This window comes from Megalopta genalis, chromosome 8 (assembly GCF_051020955.1).
Source record: "Megalopta genalis isolate 19385.01 chromosome 8, iyMegGena1_principal, whole genome shotgun sequence".
In the NCBI taxonomy this organism is placed as follows: domain Eukaryota; kingdom Metazoa; phylum Arthropoda; class Insecta; order Hymenoptera; family Halictidae; genus Megalopta; species Megalopta genalis.
The window spans coordinates 21,294,863-21,318,928 of NC_135020.1; the positions used below are offsets into that span (position 1 = coordinate 21,294,863).

General features: G+C 35.5%; 1 protein-coding gene across 4 annotated transcripts in view; it reads left to right on the forward strand.

Moving 5' to 3' along the window:
• The window catches only part of LOC117225690 (protein couch potato), a 319,388-nt gene that overhangs the window by 185,148 nt on the left and 110,174 nt on the right, over positions 1–24,066 (forward strand). For all 4 annotated transcript variants that reach the window (XR_013033975.1, XM_076524143.1, XM_076524145.1 and 1 more), the window contains exon 4: positions 19,305–19,367. Coding sequence is in view for 3 of the 4 variants with exons in the window: in XM_076524143.1 (XP_076380258.1) it covers positions 19,305–19,367 (63 nt within the window). In the remaining variant the exon portion in view is untranslated. The remainder of the gene's footprint in view (positions 1–19,304; positions 19,368–24,066) is intronic.

The window sequence follows — 24,066 nt, forward strand, 5'->3', positions numbered from 1 at the left end:
GTAGCGCCTCCTTTTCAGAGCGCGCACCTACATGTGTCGCGAGAATCAAGCGATGACGAATATACTCGTCAAACGCAGAGCAAGTGTCGCTGTTAAAAAATATTGGATCAAAAAGACGGTATCATTTTATAAAATTAACATTTTTATTACTGATATTTACTTATTCACTTAACATTAATATATACTGCGTATATAATAAACGAAAAACGCAAGAACAATCAAATAGTTATAAAAGTTAAAAATCCAAATTGCTGCTGTAGAGTGGAATTGGTAAAGCAAGGAACGATACACAATGGCACATTGCACTTCGAACACCAAATATCGTGATTCTTTTCTATTCTTATTTTTATAACAATGTAAACAGCTTCGTGTAGGATTGGCCTCGAAATATTTCAAACATCTTGAAATTTGAGTATATGTTTTTGTTTTCATTAAAATTACAATTTTAATAGCCAATGGTCGTTACTTTTTACCGTCACTTCTCCATGACGAGTATACTCGTCAAACACAACTAACTGGTTAAGGGAACTCCCTGTTTTGAAGGGAGGCCACTACTTTTTACAAACGACGAGTATACTCGTCATGACTCAAAATACCGTCACTTCGTCATGACGAATATACTCGTCAAACACAACTAACTGGTTAAGGGAACTCCCTATTTTGAAGGGAGGTCACTACTTTTTACAAACGACGAGTATACTCGTCATGACTCAAAATACCGTCATTTCTCCATGACGAATATGCTCGTCAAACACAACTAACTGGTTAAGGGAACTCCCTGTTTTGAAGGGAGGCCACTACTTTTTACAAACGTCGAGTATACTCGTCATGACTCAAAATACCGTCACTTCTCCATGACGAATATACTCGTCAAACACAGCTAACTGGTTAAGGGAACTCCCTATTTTGAAGGGAGGCCACTACTTTTTACAAACGACGAGTATACTCGTCATGACTCAAAATACCGTCACTTCTCCATGACGAATATACTCGTCAAACACAGCTAACTGGTTAATGATATGTGGTGAACAATGATTGCAACAACGATTGCGATGTTACGGAGGTCACGGACGATGGGAACCGAAGTCCCCGCGGCGCGGCGACGATGGCGTCAACGATGGCGGCCGGTGTTACGTGAGTCACGTAACACGGAAAAACATCTAATCGATTCTTAGGGGAAAAAATACGTCAATTTTATACCTCCGCGGAAGCCATCATGTCGGCTCGGACCTGGTATATAATCCAGCGAGATAGCATTAAATTATGCGCCGCTGGTAGAACCAGTGCACGCGACAACCTGCCGCACCGCTAACGCTATAAAATCTCCACTCCGTTAAAGCATTAACGTTCTTGTCCGCCCTCTGTGGCCCCGTGTATTCGCGTGCGTGTGCACACGCGTGCGCCTGTGTGTACGTTCTGTGTACGCTTGTATTCACATCGCGTAGCTGCGCGACGCTTTTGCCCTTTACCCGCATCCCGAAGCTCTCTAAAATAACGCGGCAGGGATGATATCGATCGCATAAAAGGAATGCATTTCCTCCGAAGAATGCAAAATGACGTCGCGCGTCGCCTCGTCGCGCATCGGTCCGATGAAATCGGAAACGTGTTCGCGATGGATCGACCTCGTTACAGAAACTCGCCACGAATTAAACCGAAATGGGAATTAAGACGCCCGCGCTGGCAGAAATTCACGCCAAATGCACCGCCACGGTCAAGCGATCAGTTTCACATTTTTTACTTTGCAATTGTTGAAATTATGAAGCTGCTTCGATTGGAAATTGTTGAATATACTTTTTGGCTCAGGCATACGCCGTTACGAAAATTGTGAAAGGTTTAACCCGGCAGTATGCACGTGCTCACGGATTCCCAGCAAGAAGTGACATTTATTGTTAATGTATGTCTCTTTGAAATTAGTGTAATATAATTATAATAAAAAATAATATAAAAAATAATGTTCTGTCCGATAGTGTCACTTCAAGTTTTTTTATATTATGAATATATCGTAGAAATATTCTTCAAAAATGTGGTATTTGCAAATTGCCATTACGCTGACATAAGGTTATAAGTAACGACTGAAATTATATTGTAAAATAAATATTATTAAATGTATGCAAAATTTATTATTTTCTTTCACTTCACAAATGGACAGAACTTTTTGGTAGACCGAATATAATATACATACGAGAAAGAGATAAGGTTTCCTAATTTCGGGAGTCTATCGGGTTAGATAGATGCGTACTGTCGGGTTAGATAAATTCAATCTCGTAATTTTTATAAACCGACACGTATCAGTCACTTATACAATAGACCTTGATACATTTAGTGTTACAAAATATGATAAAAAAGAATTTCTAATAGATACCATTCTTTTCCTGAACTTTGTAGCTTTTTGTATGCTGGGCGTGAAGAGAAGATTGTTTTTGTCTGTACAATGCCGAACTGTTTTGCTACTAACGTTCTCGAGGCTTAATTGATCTTATATTTGCTCTATAACGATGAAAAGCCTGTATTTATTTAGATATTTTGCCATTTTTATTATAATCTAGGTATGCTTGCATTAAAGTTCGATTGTTTCCTATGAAAGAGTCTTTACGATTTGTGCAACTTCGAAAGAAAAAACGTGAAACCAATCATTTTGTTCAACTCGGTAGATCTTATGGTTCGACGGTCTCGCTTTTCACTTGTTTTTTTGTGGAGACTCGTAGTGTCGTTGTAACACTTCCACGCGCTTCAAATTGTTTTATAATGTTAGTAATAACACGACGATTTATATTAAACACTTTGACAGTGCCAGTTGTTTTCTGACCTATTTTAAATAATTTAATAATTATCTCTTTCTCAGCTTCGGTTAAATGTTAGCTTCTGCCTGTCGTATTCTATAACTAACAATTTACAAACGACTTATGCAATTCTAACATATTTCGCTATATTTAGACTTATGCAATTTCAAACATATTTTCTAACAAATTTAACATGCTCAATTCTAATATATTAACGTAGGGATTTTGTGCCGCGAGTTCAAAAAATGCTAGATAAAAAGTGAACAAAATTAGATAATTACTTTTTGTCTGGGTACGTTCTACAATTTCTATAGCTATTTCAAAACAAATGATTTTGATTCCTCGATAGTCGTAACGTTAACCCCTTGCGATACGAATTCTTTCACAGCTACGTTTATATCAGCACTTCTTTGTCGCAAGTACATTTCTAAACGAAAAAAAGAGTTTATATTTAATGCATGCAAACATTTCCTCGAATGTAAGCATTCGAATGAAACATTGATAATCGAAGAATAGAATTTTATTTCGATTTGAAACAAAGGATCTCCGTAACTAGTCTGACACGATACTATAGTGCAAGAGGTAAAAGGGTCGACATGATAAATCAATGAAGATTTTGTAAACACGTGTACAGCAGTGTTTGTTTGTGGGCGACGCGTGCATTTCGATATATTATATTGGAATTGCATAAACATCCGCAGCACGGCCATTACACCGTATCCAGAAAAATTTGTTGAAATTCCAGAAAATTCAATATTCCATGAAAGCCGACGAAGGGGCAATTAGAACAAACAAATGGTAGCTGAAACTGTCTCGTATTGATTCGTACCGAACAGTGCCAGTGACCGGGGGCGGTCGGCGAAGGCCTGATTGCACGGAACCAACGCAACGCAGCGGTGTACCAACTTATTTCGTGTGCGGCGCAACTTCGACGGACGTTTTGTTGCCGGCAAAATCTCTACCGGTTCACCTTCTATACTTTTTATACTTTTTATACCTGTTATACCTCTTGTGCTTTTTATACGGCCGGGAACCATGTGCATTAAACCCCCCACCCCTCTTCCCCCCACGCCACGCCTTATCATATCGAATCGCACACCCTACGAACACGTTTTATTCAATTCAACGCTAAGCTTACGGTAACCGTCAGTTTTTCGAATATTAAACTTGGCGGGAGAATCGCGAAGAAAAACGAAAACATTAATTCTAATCAATTTATACTGCAAATTAATAACTTCATTCAAAGAGTTCATAGACACATCTACAGTGACTAGTAAAAGTGTTTACATAGACCATACGTCTCACGAAAGTGAAGATCATGTCACCAATCCTTTAATTAATCGTTCCTTAACCCCTAAAATAACCGTGACATAACCTTGACATAACATTGATTCTAATCAATTTATACTGCAAATTAATAACTTCGTTCAAAGAATACATAGACGAGTACAGGAGATGAGTAAAAGTGTTTATATAGACAATACGTCTCATGAAAATGAAGATCGCGCCATCAGTTCCTTAACTAATCGATCGGATGCGGGGTGATTGTAATTACAAGATGAATGTTTATTAATGTATGAGTAAATAAATTTTTGCAAGAATTTCAATTGGTTGGAAAGACGAAAATAAAGAAAAGTAACGTTTTTATGTATGTCTGTAACTCAAAATTTAAACCACGTTTTGTATATCTCGGTAACATGTACAGAGTGTCCCATAATTATGTTAACATTCAGAAAGGGACGATTCCTGAGGTGATTTGAAGTAACTTTTTCCTTAGCGAAAATGCAATCCGCGGCTTTGTTTACGAGTTATTAATGGAAAACACTGACCAATGAGAGGCGAGCTTGGATGGCGCGCGGCGGCCGAGCCAATGAGTCTCGCCTCTCATTGGTCAGTATATTTCGTTGATAATTCGTAAACGAAGCCGCGGATTACATTTTCGCTAAGGAAAAAATTACTTCAAATGACCTCAGGCATCGCCCTTTTCCGAATATTAACATAATTATGGGACACCCTGTATGCATGATAAAAATTTCATCGAAATCGATTAACGTTGTAGACATAGCGGCTATGTAACTGTGGTATCAGACAATCCTAATGGCGTGCTCCACATGTTTTGTTCAGTTCTCGTTAATATTTCTGGATGTAAATACGTTCGTCCTGTTATCGATTTCCTGTCTATATATTTTTATATATTATATTATATTATATTAAACATTATTTATATAATCCTGGATTGATTCAATCTTATCGCATAGCTTATCTAATTGCATCGAAACAATTCTAAAAGCGAAACGTATTCTTGCTGAGTATTCAAATAACGAATAATTAACTATCTCGTACAATTCACTAATTGTTTTGCAACGAGATATGACATTCACTTGTTTCGCAAACTTTCGCGGTGAAGTTGACGTGCATCCTCCGACTTTTTCCCCAGGAGAAATTCGTAGAATTGCTTAAAAAGCAAACACCGTTTTGCACTCTTGTATTTCGCGTGAAACCACACTCGTCCCGTCTTCCAGCTTCACTTATCACTGTCACTGGCTGACGGGATGTTTATGAATTTTCTATAGCTTTGTACTATGCACGATTACTTTTCGTTGCAGAGCTTCATCGAAAGAAATTCGCAGCGATAGTTGAACAACTTTCGTATCGCAACGGACGTTTCTCATTTCGATCCGGCACGGTCGGTGACCGATTGAGAAAAAAAAAGGAAAATGGAAAATTGTTGTCTCGCAATCGTTTGACTGAAGTGCGATAACTTATGCATTTGTGAGCTGGTAAAAATGTGGGAGAACGTTTACGTTGCGAAACATTAGCGGAATGTCTGTGTTACTTTCACTGTGAAGAACCATTTTAGTTGGCGAGAAACGTTTTTCCTTGTTCCGGTTTCTGTGAAGCTAACTGTGTTATGTAGACAACATTCGAAAAACTAACGACGTAAGAAATTTCGTAGAATCGAAGAACGTTTTATCGTATTTTTAATATTACGAAACCAAATTCTGGTGTTCTCTTATATTTAATTAACAACAAGAAAATTACCTTTTCTTATTACCGAACGTGTTCTTGTTTTTAACGATATATAGGACAATGATTTAGATAGTGTGCATTTTTTAAGAATATACAGGGAGGATCAAAAGTGACTGCAGCAATGATTAGATAACTGAATGAAACTCGGGTCCGAAGTGTCATAGTTACACAGTGTTTTGCCTTTCTGCTTTGCGTAGAGAAAGAACGTAGAAAAGAACAGCAAATGAACGATACATATAATAATAACGCAATGTGAACTTTATTTATTTCTTAATGAGACTTTTACCAACGTAATCGCGAGGTTTTTCTGATTAAAATAAGAGACCAAACACGATATAATTTTTGGAATGTTATATTTTATAAACCCAAGTTGTATCGTGTTTGATCTTATTTAATCGAAAAAGTCTCAAAAATACATTTGAAAAAGTTTTATTTAAAAATAACAAAAACAAAAAAGATTCATCTGTACATTATGCATTATACTTAATATGCGTTGACCCGCGGATATTCGGGCCCGGATCAGGTAAATAATTACACGGTCCGTTTGACGTGATGCTTCATAGTGTGTCAAGGATAATCCTCTCCAAGCAAAAAAAATGGCTTACAATTATCCAAGCATTGCTGTATACAGTAAATTCTCCCTAGAAGGCCCGGAGCTCGGAATTGAAAACGGTAATCGCCAGACACTCAAACACGATTTTTCGAGCCTCGCGGCTTGTTTTTATAGAAACTCGGGACAGTCGGCAAAAAAAGCAGCTGCCAGCATGCCGGTGTACATTAATATGAATACGTAGTAATGCTAGAATAAAAACGATGACTTAACTTTTTTGTTTCTAATTTTCTGCCATGATTCTAAGGCAATTCGGAGACCACATGCCACGATTCGACGGTCACAAACCAAATACCTACGTACCTTGTAGCTCCGCGATTTTTCTTACCTGACTCACACCCAAACAGACCATTTTGTGTTGCCTTCCGGGAATTGCGTCGCGTGCCGCATCACACGCTTGACCGACTCCGTCGACCCTTAGGATCGACGTTGCAATAAATTACAGACGCGTAGGACTAGTACAGGGAAATTCACAGCAAACCGAAATGTGTGGCATTTCCGGGGAATATATCCTTTAAAATAGCGTAACATTTCCAAAAATTGTACCAAACGTCTTGAATTTTTTTTAGATGTTAGGACTAGTGTACTATATATATATAGACCATGTCTAAAATAGTTATTGCAAAAATTAGTCTTTCACTTTTGGTTAGATTGATCATTAATGCATAATTAAATTATAATCTTTCTAGGGTTGGTAGAGAAAGACATCGGCAATTTTTTATAATTCTATAAGTAATTGACATTGAACACACATTGATTCTGAATGTATTCGTATCAATATGTATATTCTTATCAAATTACGTAAGAACAAGCACAGTCAACAGTTATTCGCATTACAATTCGAATAATTTTACAACCTCTATTCAAATAAATTATTCGAATAATTTTACAATCTCTTTTTGAATAATTTATTCGAATAACTCTACAATTTCTATTCGAATAAATTATTCGAATAATTTTACAATCTCTATTCGAATAAATTATTCGAATAACTTTACAATCTCCATTCGAATAAATTAATCGAATAAAATATGCGACTAAAAAGTATTCATTCGAATAATTATTTTGAACAAATATTATATATTTACTCGAAATAATTCGCCCAACTCTGGGCGTAAACATTGTAACATGTACGACTGGAAACAAGCGTTATTATTTTCCTGCGACGGCAAGAATTTCTGCAGCAGGCGAGACGAGTGTAGGATGCTGCAGATGGGTGGAGGCAGCAGAAAAAAACAGATTTGTATGTGGTAAGCACAATTGTGGAAAAGTGCAAGTACGGGATTATGCATGTATGGCACTCGACGCGGGCGTACTGCGTATAGCGGAATTCCGCATAATCGAAGGGGTTGGGAAATTATGATGGCGGCCGACTAGGGCAGCAGTTTCGTACGACAACGGTACGCAGCAGTCGGCGAACGTGAAACGACTAGCGTTCAACAGAAGTTGCCTTATTCAATTCTTTTTTTCGTCCGCAGCAAAAGAGGCGTCTTCAATTGCGACGGACGAAGTTTTTAAAAGTACTTGCAGATGGAACGAATTATTTTCTCTCTCTCTCTCTCTCTCTCTCTCTCTCTCTCTCTTTCCCTCTTTCTCTCTCTCCTCCTTTTTCTGATTCCGCACTTTTTCTTTACCACCGACCGAATAAATTGCATTCGTCTCACCATGGCAAAGGTGAATTGCTGGAATTTCCAGGTGGGGCTCGTTTTTCTTTCATTGACAGTTTATTTTCCATCCTTTGGAATAGTTACGAGTTGAAACTGAGGAAACATATGTACGAAGGCCGCGGGTACAAGGAATTGTGCCGGGTCTTGTTGTTAAGCATTTGAAACCCGGGATGAGTTTCATTACGGTCGACCTCAAAGGTTCCCATGCGTCTACTAAAGGATCTGGCCGAATAGTCACGCAGAATCGGCTCTCGTGCCGTTTATCAGTTTTTGTTTGCGCTAAACAATGTTCTTCGTCTACAATACAATTCTATATAAATTGTCAGAGCTCTAACTATTTCGTTAAACACTAAATCTCGAGCTCTAAAAGTGACTAACGTGCGTTATTTTACAAGCATGACAAAATCTATAAATTCTTTTTACGTATTTTATCTATTATCTATTAACACGTTGACTGCCGCGTCACCCGTATTCGGGTGACAGCAAAAGTTCTCATCAGGCCACGTCACCCGTAATTCGGGTGACGCTGATTTGACTACTTACAAAGGATTTCCGAAAATATTTCGACAAATATTCTACAGGAGCTAATGAAACTATTGAATTCTTATAACAATGGTTTATTAAAAAAATTATTCGCAGTGTATAGCATTAAAACATTCTCTGCAAAGTTGAGGTTGATCAGGACAGCTTGGACAAAAAGTTGTTTGTTTTTTCAGATATGCTCGTGCCTCTGATCGGTCCATTTCGTATCTTTTATTTGAACTATAGCTTCCTCAGTATCATCAACATTTCTTTCTTCTTCCATGACCAATTCTCGTAAAATCTCGTCAATAGTATCTTCATAACATTCATTATCACTAAGATTATATTTATCAGTATCCACATCAGAATCTGACGATGTAATTTTATTTATGCTTCTCCTTCCGGGCAATCCGATCTCTTTTCATTATTGAAAAAAAATAAGGGCAGAGATTTTAAGTTATACTATTCGGTACTCGGCAAAGATTCCAACTGTTCATGCAGGAACAGAAACAGATATGAATTAACAGCGCACGCTTCCTATAGCGGCACGGGTGGCATGTAGGAGATTTTGTTGTAAATACGCGTGGCAGTCAACGTGTTAATCTATTTATTAATCTATTTATCTATAAATTTATAATTCTATGTTTATAAATTTATAATTATATCGATAACTATAACAATGATTTATCTTCTGTAGGTGTTTTACCCTACAAACAACGATTGGAGTGACCACTCTTCGAAAAATCAGGAACAATGTCCTGGACGCGTGGATTTGACACGTGAAATTTTATGCATACGAAATTAGTGGAATATTGTTGATTAATTGAAAACATTTTCTTAAAAATCTCCGATTTCCAACATTTTTGGATGTCTTTTCCTTTGCACATTAGCTCGTTCTCGCTTAGATTTCGAGATATTCGAGAGAAATCATCGATTAACGATTCATTGAAATCTTAAATTGCTAGCTTTATAAATACATATTTAACACTTTTATTTCAATGTTGTTGAAATTTTAAAGAGTCTTTCATTAGAATAGATTGAACAAATTTCTCGATCCAAGTATACATTGTAATAAAAATAGCGAACTGTCTAAATAAATAGTCTTTTCATCGTCATAAAGTAACATATGTTAGTTAGTTTTTTGAAAAAGATACCTGTAACGATAAGATTGAAAATTAGACTAACAGTAAGCATTGCCAATTGCAACTGTGCAAGACAAATTAATTGTACATTCCGATTTGTTTTATTAAGTTTTATTTACATACATTCGTTTTATTACGCTGGATCGCAAATCGTCAAATTTTTTATCTCGCTTTGTGCGAAACATTTATGCGTATTTAAAGTAGTTGTACGATCTCGTAATAGGTGTGCATAATACACTGTACGAGGAAAAAGTTCCACTCGAAGAGCAGATCCCTTTAAATTACTCAGCTTTTTCTTCGAACATGCTTCTCTAATTGCAAACGCAACAGAAATACAACTTGTCCCAGTTTTCAATGCATTCATCGTGCTTGTGATTCGATTTAGAAAATTTTAGAAGCAGATTCTGGAAACAATTCTAGAAACAATTCTAGAAACAAATCCCGTCTACAAACAAATCGCATGTCTCACGAATTCAATTGTTATTCGAAATATTTGTCGGGCACTCTCTCAAACAATATGCCTCGCCAATAAAGATCACCGACTCAGAAAATATTGAACCCCTCGCACACGGATGTATTAATTTAAGTGATAACTTAAATGCAAACCCTGTACATTTCTCGTTAATTCGATTTATGTGAAATCAAAAATAACGATTCCATTTCGAACGCGTGCAGAAACGTCACAGAAAGAAACGTGAAAATTGATTGTGCTTCTTTATGTAGCGAGTGCAAAACTATTAACCTACATATACGTACGGGCAGCACGATGGACGTGCTGATAAAAATGGGCTCGGTAGAACAGTGTATTACGTTCGGAAATTCTGTATTCCGATAAGAATTCCGAGAATGTAACGTATGTCACGAAATGAAAAATCACGAACCCCCGGCACACGGTTTATCATGAATTTCATTTGATCTATACGACACGAAAGGCACAATAATAATTTCTGTCGATAGTAGGCTGATCCCAAAGTCGGCCACTATTTTTACTCTCTTATTCCCTTATTATTCTATGCTGCAAGTCCTTGGGATCGTAATAAGGTTAATAAACGAATGCAGAAATACAGTAAATTCTCCCTATTTGACGCTCAGCTTGGAAACAAAAATGGACAATTTTGAAAGAGAAAATACGATTAATCGAGCCTTGCGGCTCGTTTTTATAGTTTGTCCATTTTTGTTCCCAAGCTGAACGTCGATTAGGGAGAATTTACTGTATTATGAAACAGCAAGAAGTGAGAGAAGTGAATTTAAAAAATGATTCCATTATATTGCTTATTGTTGGTACAAAACACGTATTAGTTATGTTAATTTTTCTCTGCTTTCAGAAGACAAAAGTTGATGTACACTCACCGACAAAATTTAACAAGCCTTGCACACCATTGACATTCGAATAACAATTCATATTTTAACAAACATACTTATTAAATTAAAAGTACATGTTATGTTGTAATATTGTTAAGCATAAAACAAAGTATTAAAAATTGAAAAAATGAAAAAGTTGAAAAGAAAGTAAAAAAGGTAAAAAAAAAATAGAAAAATAAAATGAAAACAAAAACTAAAAAATTATAAAAGTAATACAATCAATGTTTTCATTGACGCAATACAAATTTTTATAATTTTTTCTTTTATTTTCCCGTATAATGAGAACCTGCGTTAAAAATTATACCCATTTTAAAAATGGACGAGTTGACTTTCGAATAACTATAGTAACACTCGACTAAAATATTTATGTTCGACATTTTAGGTTTTTTTAAATGTTTGTAGCGTATAAATAAACATTAAAAAAGAACGTTTAAGAGGTTATACAGGGTGTGTTAGAGTCAACACAGACGGGCACCTTCTCAGCCATATTCGAGCCATATAAATCAATATTTTTGCCGCATTCGTCATTTGACTGTCGCTGGATTTCAGCGACATGGCAGTAAAACGACGAATGTGACATAAATATTGATTAAATTGACTGGGAAATTAAGGAAGTGACCCGTGCGCGTTGACCTTTAAATTCATAACATCGCACCGTAATAGATATACATGCAGTGCGGTGCATAAATATATGTACAGGTAAATATTACCTAAATTTTTAATCGCTTCGGACATTGGAGCAAGAATGCGAAAAAATAATCTATGTGGTCTGCATTGTACAATGAACTTCAGAGAAATATTTAATGTTGCTGTACAAGATTCCGTTCTCGACATAAGAAAATATATGTATACTGAAAAGTTCATTTTTACTGTTGCACAACTACAGCTCAATATCGATTGAAGCCAAACAAAAATGATTTTAGTTCGCAGCACTTAATATAATAAATTCTCCCTAATTGACGCTCGACTTGTACACGAAAATGGACAATTCGGAACGTGGAGGCTCGGATAATCGTATTTCCTCTTCCCAAATTGTCCATTTTTGTGCACAATCTGAGCGTCAATTAGGGAGAATTTACCGTAGTTCGAAAGAAGTTACGATAAGCTGGAGTTCCATCCAATTATTACGATGTAAGATCGGTCATTTATTGGCATATACAGTTAAGTCTTTAAATAATTTCTAAAACTGTAATAAAAGAGAAAAGCATATTTTTGGGAAAGGAATTCCTAAGAACACTTCAATTTAAGAATTTATCTACGATTTATCATCAAAATTCGATGAAGTTCTGTTTGCTCAGATTATTTTCGGAAAACACTGGAACGATCCGAAGAACGCCGTGATTAATCACACCGCGACAGTAATTGCAGTGTTTTATGAGAGTGTGTGGTACCCTGCCACCTTTGTTCGGTTCATTTAATGTTCCATGGTTGTGAATGATCGTCCTTTTTTATGACACCATGAATCGTGCGTCGCGTCGCACGCATCACCCAGCGGTTACGTAAAGAAGATTTAAGTAACACTTGTCCATTTATTACAGCTGAGCAGTCGTTTGTTCAGTTATTAGTAGAAAGGAAGTATTTATAGCGTCGCTGGGAAAGCGTGTAGTCGAATAAGCGTGTGAAAAATGTCGCTACATTGATTAATGAAAATACGTATTAACGTAACATTATTCTTATGGTGTGCATACAATGTACAGTTAATCACTAAAATATTCGGACAGCTTTTAAAAGGAAATAACTTTAAAATTGGACCAAATGTAATTGGATTTCAAAATTGAACCAAGTATTAATTGGACACCTTTTAAAAGAAATAACTTTTTCAGAATTGGATCAAATGATTTGAAATTTTTAAAGATACTAAAGGTACTAATTTACTACACCATGACACAAAAAGAAATAACTTTCATATTTGAGCCTATAAAGAAAATTTAAATGATGCGTTTCGTAACTTTTAAATTTGCTGAAAATTTAATCGTTATGAACTACAGACAATTGAAGATATAATAATTTCCAGAATTCTTATAATTATTATTTTATATATTGTTGCTTGGGGCCGACCACGTAACAGAATTGTCCTAAAAGTCACTCGCAATTTGGAAATGAGGGATTCCTGAGGTCATTTCAAGTAACTTTTTCCTTAGCTAAAATGCAATCTGCGACTTTGTTTACGACTTATTAACGAAAAACACTGGCCAATGGGAAGCGAGCTCAGCTTGTGCAAGGCGGCTGAGCCAACGAGCGGACGATGCCCAATTCTGTTCATTGGCTCGGCCGCCTTGTGCTAGCCAAGCTCGCCTCTTATTGGTCAGCGTTTTAATAGCTCGTAAACTAATCCGCGGATTGCATTTGCGCTAAGAAAAAAGTTATTTCAAATAACCTGAGGAACCCCTCATTTCCCGATTACGTGTGACTTTTGGGACTCCCTGTATAAAAAAATATGATTCTTATTGTAAGAGGCTTCAAAACTGTCAAACGACTCTCCAAATGTTTTTGTTACATCGTTGTTACCCAAACGAGGCTCGATATTCAAGTGATATCAACAATCACTGATAACATCGACGCTATAGGTATAACAATATTATCATAATATTATTAATTTTATTATCATAATATTATTAATTTTATTATATTAATATTATTAATTTTATTATATTAATATTATTAATTTTAGTATAATCCCTGAGATGTACAAAATGCATTGTTTAAATCTTCGTTATAAGCTCGAATGAAAAAGTTCAGAATCGTGACTTTTTAATTTTTTGTTGTCACTAAACCTGATTGCAATTTTTGAAAACAACTTTTTAGATATTACCTAGTAAAATGGTCCCTCAGGTATCTCAAAAAAATTCAATCTGTTTGGTCCAACTTTTTTTAGACGAGATGTCTGAATATTTCACAAATTACCTGCACGTGCTCAACGAAAAGACATTAAATAGCAATATTTCTGGTACATTTAGTTCTGTATATCTTATTATGCATGTACGTATATATACACATGTACATATATTTACTATTATAAAGCATTTATATAAAGTGTTTCACCGAATCTGGCATAAAATGTATTCGTACAATATGCTGTTTCCAGGATAATTGAAATTGAAATCGCAAAGCCATGCATTTCAAACAAACTTGTGAAATCGATTATCCCGGAAACGAGGCGTGATATGAATGAATCATAACGTATATTTTCGATTTGTTTTTGCATGCAGAATATCCTTTCCAACGTGGAATACTTTATATTCATATTATATCTAAAAAGTAATTCTTGAGACGTAATTTCACCATATTTAGAAATAACTTCCTATTATAAAATAGATATAGAAAGTTTAAAGCGCTTGTAACTATCTTTTTACAGTGTAACTACGTTTATATTGTTGTAATTTGGAAAGTGATTTAATGAAATTTCCAATTAAAAATTAAATAATAGAATCCATAAACGTACTAACATGTAAAAGCTGCTGAAAGTTTTCTAGTTTATGTTTTATACAAGATTGTATAAATGACTATACTGACATGATTAAAGTTTATAAAATAGGAGTTATATATGTACTATGTGAATGTAGAATATATTGAAAGCATTTACATTTATACTTGTATACACGTTTAAAGTACATAACAATGCGCATGTTACCATAATTTATAAAATTAAAATGTTAAAAGATATCTGAAGAGAAATTAAAGAGCATAGAGATTATTCAAGAAATTATATGAAATTATCATTGAAATAATTTTGCATTTCTGAGGGAGCAACAATGATAAAAATTCGGTGGTTCCTCTTTCATTAAGTAACGATTCAAATAAAATAACAATTATTACAATTGCAAATGAAGACAAATGTAAATGAGAGTGCATATGGAGCAAATAAAAATATATCATTGTTCTACTACTAACACGAGTAACAAAGAAGTTTAATAATAGATAATAGTCAGTAGAACGCGCGCGTTAACAAACCTTATTAGAAGAAATACGAGTTTATAGAACACATTATCATTAAAAATTAAAAATAAAATTCTCAACATGTTTGTTACATGTTGTATTTGATTTAAGGCAAACATAATTTCATTCGAAACTTCGATATAAGTAAAGATTGCATGTCTTGACTAAGTATTCGATTATCACGGACATCTCCGTATCGCAATGACCACTTTATAATATCACCGTGATACGATCTCCTTTGCATGTCGCAGAATATTTACCGGCTCCCGTCTGAATTTTTTCTACTCGACACGAAAACATTGTACTTTCGAGTACCTGCATACTTTTAATAAGTCGTTAAACCTCGCACCATTGTATTTGAATCCATTTTGAGCAGTGTTTAATAAAAACGACATATTTTAAATTAGCTGGCAGATTTATTGACTATAAAGATGTGGAACCTACATTTGTCTAAACCATCTAACTACAATTTCCATGCACTGATTAATATATTGAAAGTCGTCGTACTGATTAATATACCTGATTAATATTTTCAAAGTATTTCACAAAAATTATGTCAACTTTTTAACTTTTAGAATTTGCTTGTTCGTTTAACTGTGGAAGCTACAGTGAGTAACGATAACATTCGGTCACCTTTTATTACGTTTTAAAATCACCGTTCATCACGTTTTAAAAATCGCAATAATTTTCTTAATAACTGTAGGAAATCTCGAGATTTTTACATCTTATACAATGCCTGTATAAAGAAATTGAAAAGCAACGGTTTGTTATTTTTTTGTCATTCCAATCAATTGCAAATTTTGCAAAACTCGTCGCATTTCAGTCTAGTAAATCTGAAAAAAATTCGAGTCGTTTGGTACAGTTTAAACAAATTGAACGCGTTTTAAAAGATGTTCGGATATTATTACTATTCACTGTTATATGAATATTGCCTGCGTGGCGCGAGATTTTGTGGTTTCTTTCGAATATAACAATATGTGTATATATGTTTTATAACATTACAAATAGTCGAAAATGTTTAAACAATAGTTGAAGAAACTGAATGAAATATTAGAATGCTACAACTTCGATTTTGTTTGAAATTATTGGGTTGGCAACTAAGCAATTGCCGATTTGTTCAATGAAATAAAAAATTTTTTTTACTTGGTAACATTTTTTTTACTTACTCACATTTCTGTAACTTTATTTCTATCTTTTTCGTGTTACTTCTACACGGGTTTTGCACTCCAAATTCATCCTTTTGTGTATTGCATTCATCTTTTTGCATTACAGATTAATCTGTGATGTATTTTCCATTTTGTTCGATGACTACGAATTCACTATCACTTATAGACTATTTAGTTGAATGTAAAAATATACTTTACATTTTAGCAATAAAATGTATATGTATATCTATATGTATTTATAGAGCAATAAATTTGTTACGTAAATCATTATTAAAAATTCGTTCGCTAATCAAATTATTGAAGGTAACACGATGTGGTATATACAAGCATGGTTATTGTAAACAAAATTGTCGCTGAAACGAAAGATTTGGCGTACTGTTCACATCGTACCAGTTCCGTCTCGCTTCGTTTTGGTACAGTGTGACTTATGGACGAAGCAAGCCTGGACCGGGATTGCCTGCCAGTGTGAACACGTAAACACATTTGTACTCTATCGGCGGCGTGGCGCGGCACGAGAGCGGCGTCCAGTTCCACTCGACCGTCTCGCGTCAGCCGAGCTCGTTTCTCATTGGTCAAATGTTTTTCGTTAATAACTCGCAAAGAAAGCCACGGATTGCATTTTCGCTAAGGAAGAAGTTACTTCAAACGACTTCAGGAATCGCCCCTTTCCGGGTGTTAACATAATTATGGAACACCCTGAATATTTTTGGAAGTAACACAAAGAGCTTGTCATTATTCATTTAAGGTATTATATTTTAGTAAAAAGCGTTTAACAATGTTTCTAAAATAACGTAATACAATTATGTTTGAAAATGAAATGAAATCATTAATATTTTTAAACTTTGAGACAAATGCGACACAGGTTCCCGTGGTCCGATTGCTTCTAAATTATCGAGTGCCATAATCTTGGGGGTAAAACTAGCAAACATAGAAAGTCGAAAATTAAGGACGATGCTAATGTGTATATTATGAACGTATTGGGTTGGCAACTAAGTAATTGCCGATTTGTTCAATGAAATAAGAAATTTTTTTGCTTGGAACGAAGTTTAATCTGTAATGTATTTTCCATTTTGTTCGATGACCTTTTGCCATCTCTCTGACAACTTGAAGATTCCACGCTCGTAGAAAGTCTGATCCTTTTCGGCCAAAAACTGAGTTAAGTGAGATTTTACAGCGTCATCATCGTTAAAAGTTTTACCACGAAGGGAGTTGTTTGGGATCGAAATAAGTGGTAATCCGAATGCGCGAGATCAGGGCTATATGGTGGGTGTAACATCGATTCCCAACCAATATCCATCAATTTTTGCCGAGTGGACAAAAACGTGTGCGGCCTAGCATTGTCCTGGTGCAAAATGACATCTTTACGATTGACCAATTCTGGTCGCTTTTCCTTGACCGCTGCGTTCAATTTGTCCAGTTGCTAACATTCACGGATAATAAAAAATAACATAATAATAGTAATAATAATTTTATAATATAACATTTACGGATATCATAAAAATGGGAGTGAGAGACATCTATAACTGAAATCGGCAATTACTTAGTTGCCAACCCAATATTTGTTATTGGCTACACACTGCTGCTCATAATGAAACTAACATTATCACATTAACTTTAACGGTAATGCTGCGACAAATTCACGAATATCCCTAGCGTCTAACCACTGCTCTACCATTTAACCCAAATACCCAATATTAATATAGTTTCGGTCCGATGTCTGATATGTCGATCGCGACCATTTTAAGACACATTAAATTTAGGATAACTGGCAGCTCAAGTGAAATTAATCTAAGAGCGTCTTCGAAACTAAAAGAATAATACAGATTTAGGCACTTCGAACACATTTCTGTAACTTTATTTCTATCTTTTTCGTGTTACTTCTACACGGGTTTTGCACTCCAAATTCATCCTTTTGTGTATCGCATTCATCTTTTTGCATTACAAATTAATCATGCTGGTTTTATTGCAAATCGAATTCACTGTTTCGAGAATAAAATGATCCTTTTATTCAATTTTCAAAACTATGAATTTACGTACTTATTTGTGAGATGATACAAATATAATTAGAAATAATTAATCTTCAACAACTGTTTATAAAACGTCATTAAATTTTTAAATGTAATATGAATTTGATTACAAATAATCACGAATAAGTGAATTCAACTTGAAGAACAGAAAATTTTGTTTGCAAAAAGGTAGATAAGACGTGGAAAGGAGTTAATTCGATTTACAAGAAGGTAAAAGAGACCTAGGATTCGTTTGAGGATTAATTTGGATGCAGAAACTGTACGATCGATATTTGATAGAACGGGAACGCTATTTGAGAACATAAAAATAAAAACAATATGTTATCCGAATATTTATTTGCAAAATATTCTGATATCTAATCATTGTAACATTTAGATACGTTATATATCGGCTAGTAGAGAATTTTAATGAAATTATTAAATAGAATGGTTTGGTATCAGAATATTACAAAAATAAACCTTTCGAGAGATGAATAGAGTCTCTACTGTACTTATTTCAGATACAAAACAAATGCATCTCCAAATGACAAGGAATGTTATAGTGCATTATAACAAATTCATTTGTTGCAACAGTGACGATTCTATTTTCAATCCTCGCTAATTGACTGCTGCACTTAACGCCAAAGATTAATCAAAGAACGAACGACATGTTAGAAAAAGTTGTGTAAAACGGTGTTCCTGAAAACATATACACAAAAATAAACCATCAAAATCGGTGCTGGATTCCCGATAATAAATGATTAACAAATAATTAGTAAATAATTAATCTCTATTATTCGAACGCGTTGCATGAGTAAATAACTCAATCCAAAGATATCCATCTACGACAGAATGAATTGTGAAAGTCGGTAAAAAGATTGAATCTAGCACTGTAACGCAGATAACTGTTCTATTGCCAACACTAGTCATGCTTCCTCGATTAATTCGGATAACCAAAAAGTTCTATCGTAACGTTCAAACTGACGAAATGTGAGAGCCAATGACGAGGGAACTTGTACTCGGTAATATTGACGGAAGTAACAAGAACTAAGTGAATGACGTGTTTATTCTGTTTGATTTCAGCCGGTGGGATTCGTGACATTTCACACGAGGGCTGGCGCGGAAGCGGCGAAACAGGACCTTCAGGTAATAGCCCGTTTCATGGAGGCATCGAAAGAGAAATACCCGGGCTCCTCGATTAAACACAAGAGCTCCCGAGGGCTCCCTTAAATCTAGACATATTTTATATATTATATGTATACATACACACACGCGTACAAACATGGCCCGCAATTCTTAATCTTTTTGTTTCCGTATACACGCATATAGTATATGTATTCGACAGAATATATTTATCTATCTATCTATCTATCTATCCATATATATAATAAAAACGAATATATATATATATATATATATATATATATATATATATATGTATGTATGTATACTATATAATATATGAAATAACGCCCTGCCTTAAATTCCAGCTGGCACGGGTTAATGCTATGTAGCTCTTTTACCTATCAAGTACTACACATACACACTATCTTTCTCTTTCTTCTCTCTATCTTTCTTTCTCTTTTTCTCTCTCTCTTTTTCTCTCTCTCTCTTTCTCTCTGTCTCTCTCTATATATATATACATCTCCTTCCGTCTCTATCTTTACAATTAGCTTCTCCCTCCTTTACTTGGGACATACAGTAGAAATACTTATTTTTTCGTATACGTACCAAGACCGTACTGTTATAACGCTGGTTGCACCGTGTGACATATTATCGATATATATATATACATTATATATACACGTATGTATAGGGTGTCTCTAAATTGGATGTCCAAACTTCGATAACATATAGAATATCGCAAAACTGACAAAGAGGGTAGTTTAGACGTTTGATCGCTTTTGCTTTGTGTTGAAGAAAAATCATAGAAAATGAAACAACGCAGATTTCGTTGCTTATTTCTAACATTCGTGCGTTCATCATATTATCACCAATGTACATTGTAACCATCACGGAAAGCATAAACGCGTCGACCATGTCGACATATTACAATACATATGCAACAGATGCGGTTGGCTTCGGTATCTGATCATTATAACTCAACCAAACAGAACCGTGAATCGTCAATGAGTGGACGGTACCGTAAACGTGTGTGTAAGTGCTGTAAATAAGTGAACAAATAGAAGTCCTTCTTCTGTTTTCGCGATTTTCTTTAAAACAGCGGCAAAACGAGCAAATCTCCGTAGGATTATTTTTGTCGGTTTACGAATATGCTACACGCTCTCGAAGTTTTGACATTCAATTTGGCGTTGTTTTGCCTTCTGACAAGCGTGGTCACCCCCCACCATTCCATTCGCTCTTCCCCACCACCGAGTCTCTGCGATTTTGTTTCGCATTATATCTATGTATCTGTACAGAAATTTTACTGTTTAGAGTTGGCCTTGTACAAATGTGGTACCGGTGTAAGGAGTCAATGCCTCGCTACAGAAATTTCTTTCTAATTCGCGCTCACAAATTGCGCACAAAAATGTACAATTTGGGTAGAGGAGATACTATTATTCGAGCTCTGCGGCTCGTTTTTACAGTTACCGATTGTCAACAACTATAAAAACGAGACTCAAGGCTCGAATAATCGTATCTCCTCTGCCCTAATTGCCCATCTTTGTGCGCAATCTGAGCGTGAATTAGGCAGAAATTACTGTACTTGCTCGCTGCTGGGAACGTGAACTTCCAACGAGGTTAACCACGCAATTGTACTTCATATACGCTGATTTTCGTTGTCTCTTAAGCATTGTGAAAAGTATGACGAAACTGCGTCAACTTTAAGATAATAAAATAATTAAAAATTTGGAGTTTGAGCATTCTTTCGAGTCTTTGTAAGAAATAATATCAGAAAAATAAGTTGTGATTTTCTGCGGTGATTGATCTTACATATAGAAATCAATTTGATCGTAGTTATTTTGAAAAACGTTTAAAAATTATTCATTTTTAATGGCGATGTTTCTGCCGAGGGCTAAATATAGTCTAATGATAACCTTGTTCGAACGAACTTCCGGGAAGAAACTTTGTTCTTGAAAATGAACATAATAAATACTTGACACGCTGATTGCCTCAATGATTACTGATCATCGGACAATGGTTATTTATACACTTACGACATATTCGAATTTCTATTAACTCTTTGGGGCAACTATTAAATCTTAGAAAAAATAAAATAAACCCATGTTGCACAGAAATTTTATTACGTTTCAAATTAGACAAAATTGGTATATTTTCATTAATAAAGGAATCACATAATATGAAAACATACAAAAATAATAACAATTCAATTCAATTCGTTGTTATTGGGTGGAACTTGAATAGTCCCAGCGTGTCACATGGATTCATGAATGCGCATGCAGCTATTGTAATATTTCAATATTTGGGTCTAAAAATGTCCCAATGCATGGGCATTACCGTGCATAAAAAATGTGGGACATTTTTAATCCCACCGTGTCTCAAAGAGCTAATACAAGAAATTATATTTTAGTCAGTTTTCAAATCTCTAAAGTTATTCATACAGATTCAAATATTTCTAATGAATTTCTCTTTAACCGTGGCACTAATGACTGCAAAAGATGATGACGGGGTCATTCGTGACCCGTACTCAATGTCATACAAATCATCGCCGTTTTTTCTTAAGAAACTGCAAGCCGATGATAATCACCAAATAAAAATAGGGAATAATAATAGTTGGAACAATAATTAGATATTACTAAAAGAACTGGAAGAAATATAAAGTTTGATTAATATTATTTTTATTTTATCTATGCCGTTAAGGCTTTTACTCGACGAAAAAATTCTTTCGTAAAATTAGATATAAAAATAGAAACACACCTAAAGATCTGCGGTCTGGTCGACAGGTGCAAACAAAATTCATACGGCAATCAGCGTGTTAACGCGCGAATATCGTTAGTTCCTTGACAAATTACTAATCGACGTAATGCAAGCAGCCAGCGGGTATATCAATGGACAACAATAAATATATTGTACAAGAGCAATAGGGTAATGGAACCGGTTACTGTCAGGTGACCAACTGCGCGGTGCCTTTAGTTCGTTTCCGGGCACGCTTTTATTTTATTTATTTTTGGATAAAACAATTTAACTCGTCTTATTCGATAAATATGAAGTTAACTATGCCCGAGGACGAACGAACGGCACAGCAATTGGTCGCAGCACAGTAACCGACTCCACTATTTTATACATATCAAAGTCCAATAGGTCGACAAATAGCGAGGCATTTACCGTAAACGAACACGGTAAAATACAAACCCGATGCATATCTACATGCATATACTTGCATACATAGAGATTTTGTTTTACCACACCACCGCAACTGAACTCACGCAACCTGCAATGTCTGATAACCCTGTGTAACCAGTTTCTTTACGAGAAATCCGAAACATCCTCTTGTCGGATGGACACGATCGCTGCGAACACCCTGGAACTGACTAACGAACGACCACCCCCACTTGTGTCAGTGCCCACGTATATAGACACACGGACACGTATACACAGACACACACATACACACGGCCCTGTGCTAATTTCCCTGTAATTTTATCACCCCCATCCCCTAGCGTCGGTTTTACATCGTTAGCTCAAGATCGTTTCTCCGAATCTTTCGTTGCCAGCTGTTGTTCCCTAATTGACTCCCGTTCGATCAACCTCTTGTCTTATGCTTTCACTTCGAACACCATGTCCGTCGTCGGATCGCTGTGAATTCGCCGTGAACAATCCAAATTTCTACGACGTCCGCGGGCGTGCATCGATGGTTACGGATTAACGGGAGAAAAGTAGCATTTCTCGTCGATTCTGAACGATCGATGATAACGTTCTCTTCAATTCACTTCGAAGTATTCGTGACATTATTATATGTATAAGGCAAGAGGTTGAGAGATGGGTGAATGACCTTGGAAAATAGTCGCAAGCTGCGATGAACAATATGTATCTCGGGAGAAAAGGAGTTTAAGGCTACTTTTTGCAGCGAATGTTTTCGAAATGCATTATCCGGTGGGATTTCAGAGCATCTTACCTTATATAAGTGAAGTTTAATCATTAACTGCCGAGGTGGATTCCGACATGCCCCAGTCTAACCCAACCTAATGCAATCTATTTTTGTAATTTACCGTTGATATCGATTATCGTTCTATATTGATAGAAGCGGTATTATTAGCACTTCGCTCGCAACAAAAAGCGGTATTAAAACCATTCATTCCATTAACTCGAACAAACTCCCCATACTAAGTTTTCCGGCAAAGTATATAAGCAAGCTGAACATTTAATATATGTATAATATCCTGACACTCCATTATGTATACCTTCAATTTTGAACGCTTACCGCTTCCTTAATGGTTCGAATGCTTATTAATAGGCTTTTAAACCGCTCCTACGATGTCTAAACGAAGCTTAATGATTTTCCTTCGAGTAATCGTGCCAAGAGACATTATTGGATCAGGTACATAATTCGAACTCAACTGACAGTTCACGAATCTGTAATGAACGTTTCATTCGAGTGATTAAAATTATTGTTCCTGTAGAGTGATTAATTAAGAAATCCTGGACCGCGTTAATTTTCATTTAATTGACGTGGACAGATAATACGCGCGATCAGTCAGAAAAGTTTATATGCACATATATATGCATACAGCGCGCTTAATTACACAAATTAAACAGAATCGAAACGGTCGCATCGTTCGGGAACATTGATCAATTAAAGTCGAAACATACTAAAATGTCACGCCAAGAGTGCGAGCGTATTTGTATCGTGTCAAATCTGTTGAAAACAGATCAGGTGTTTCTA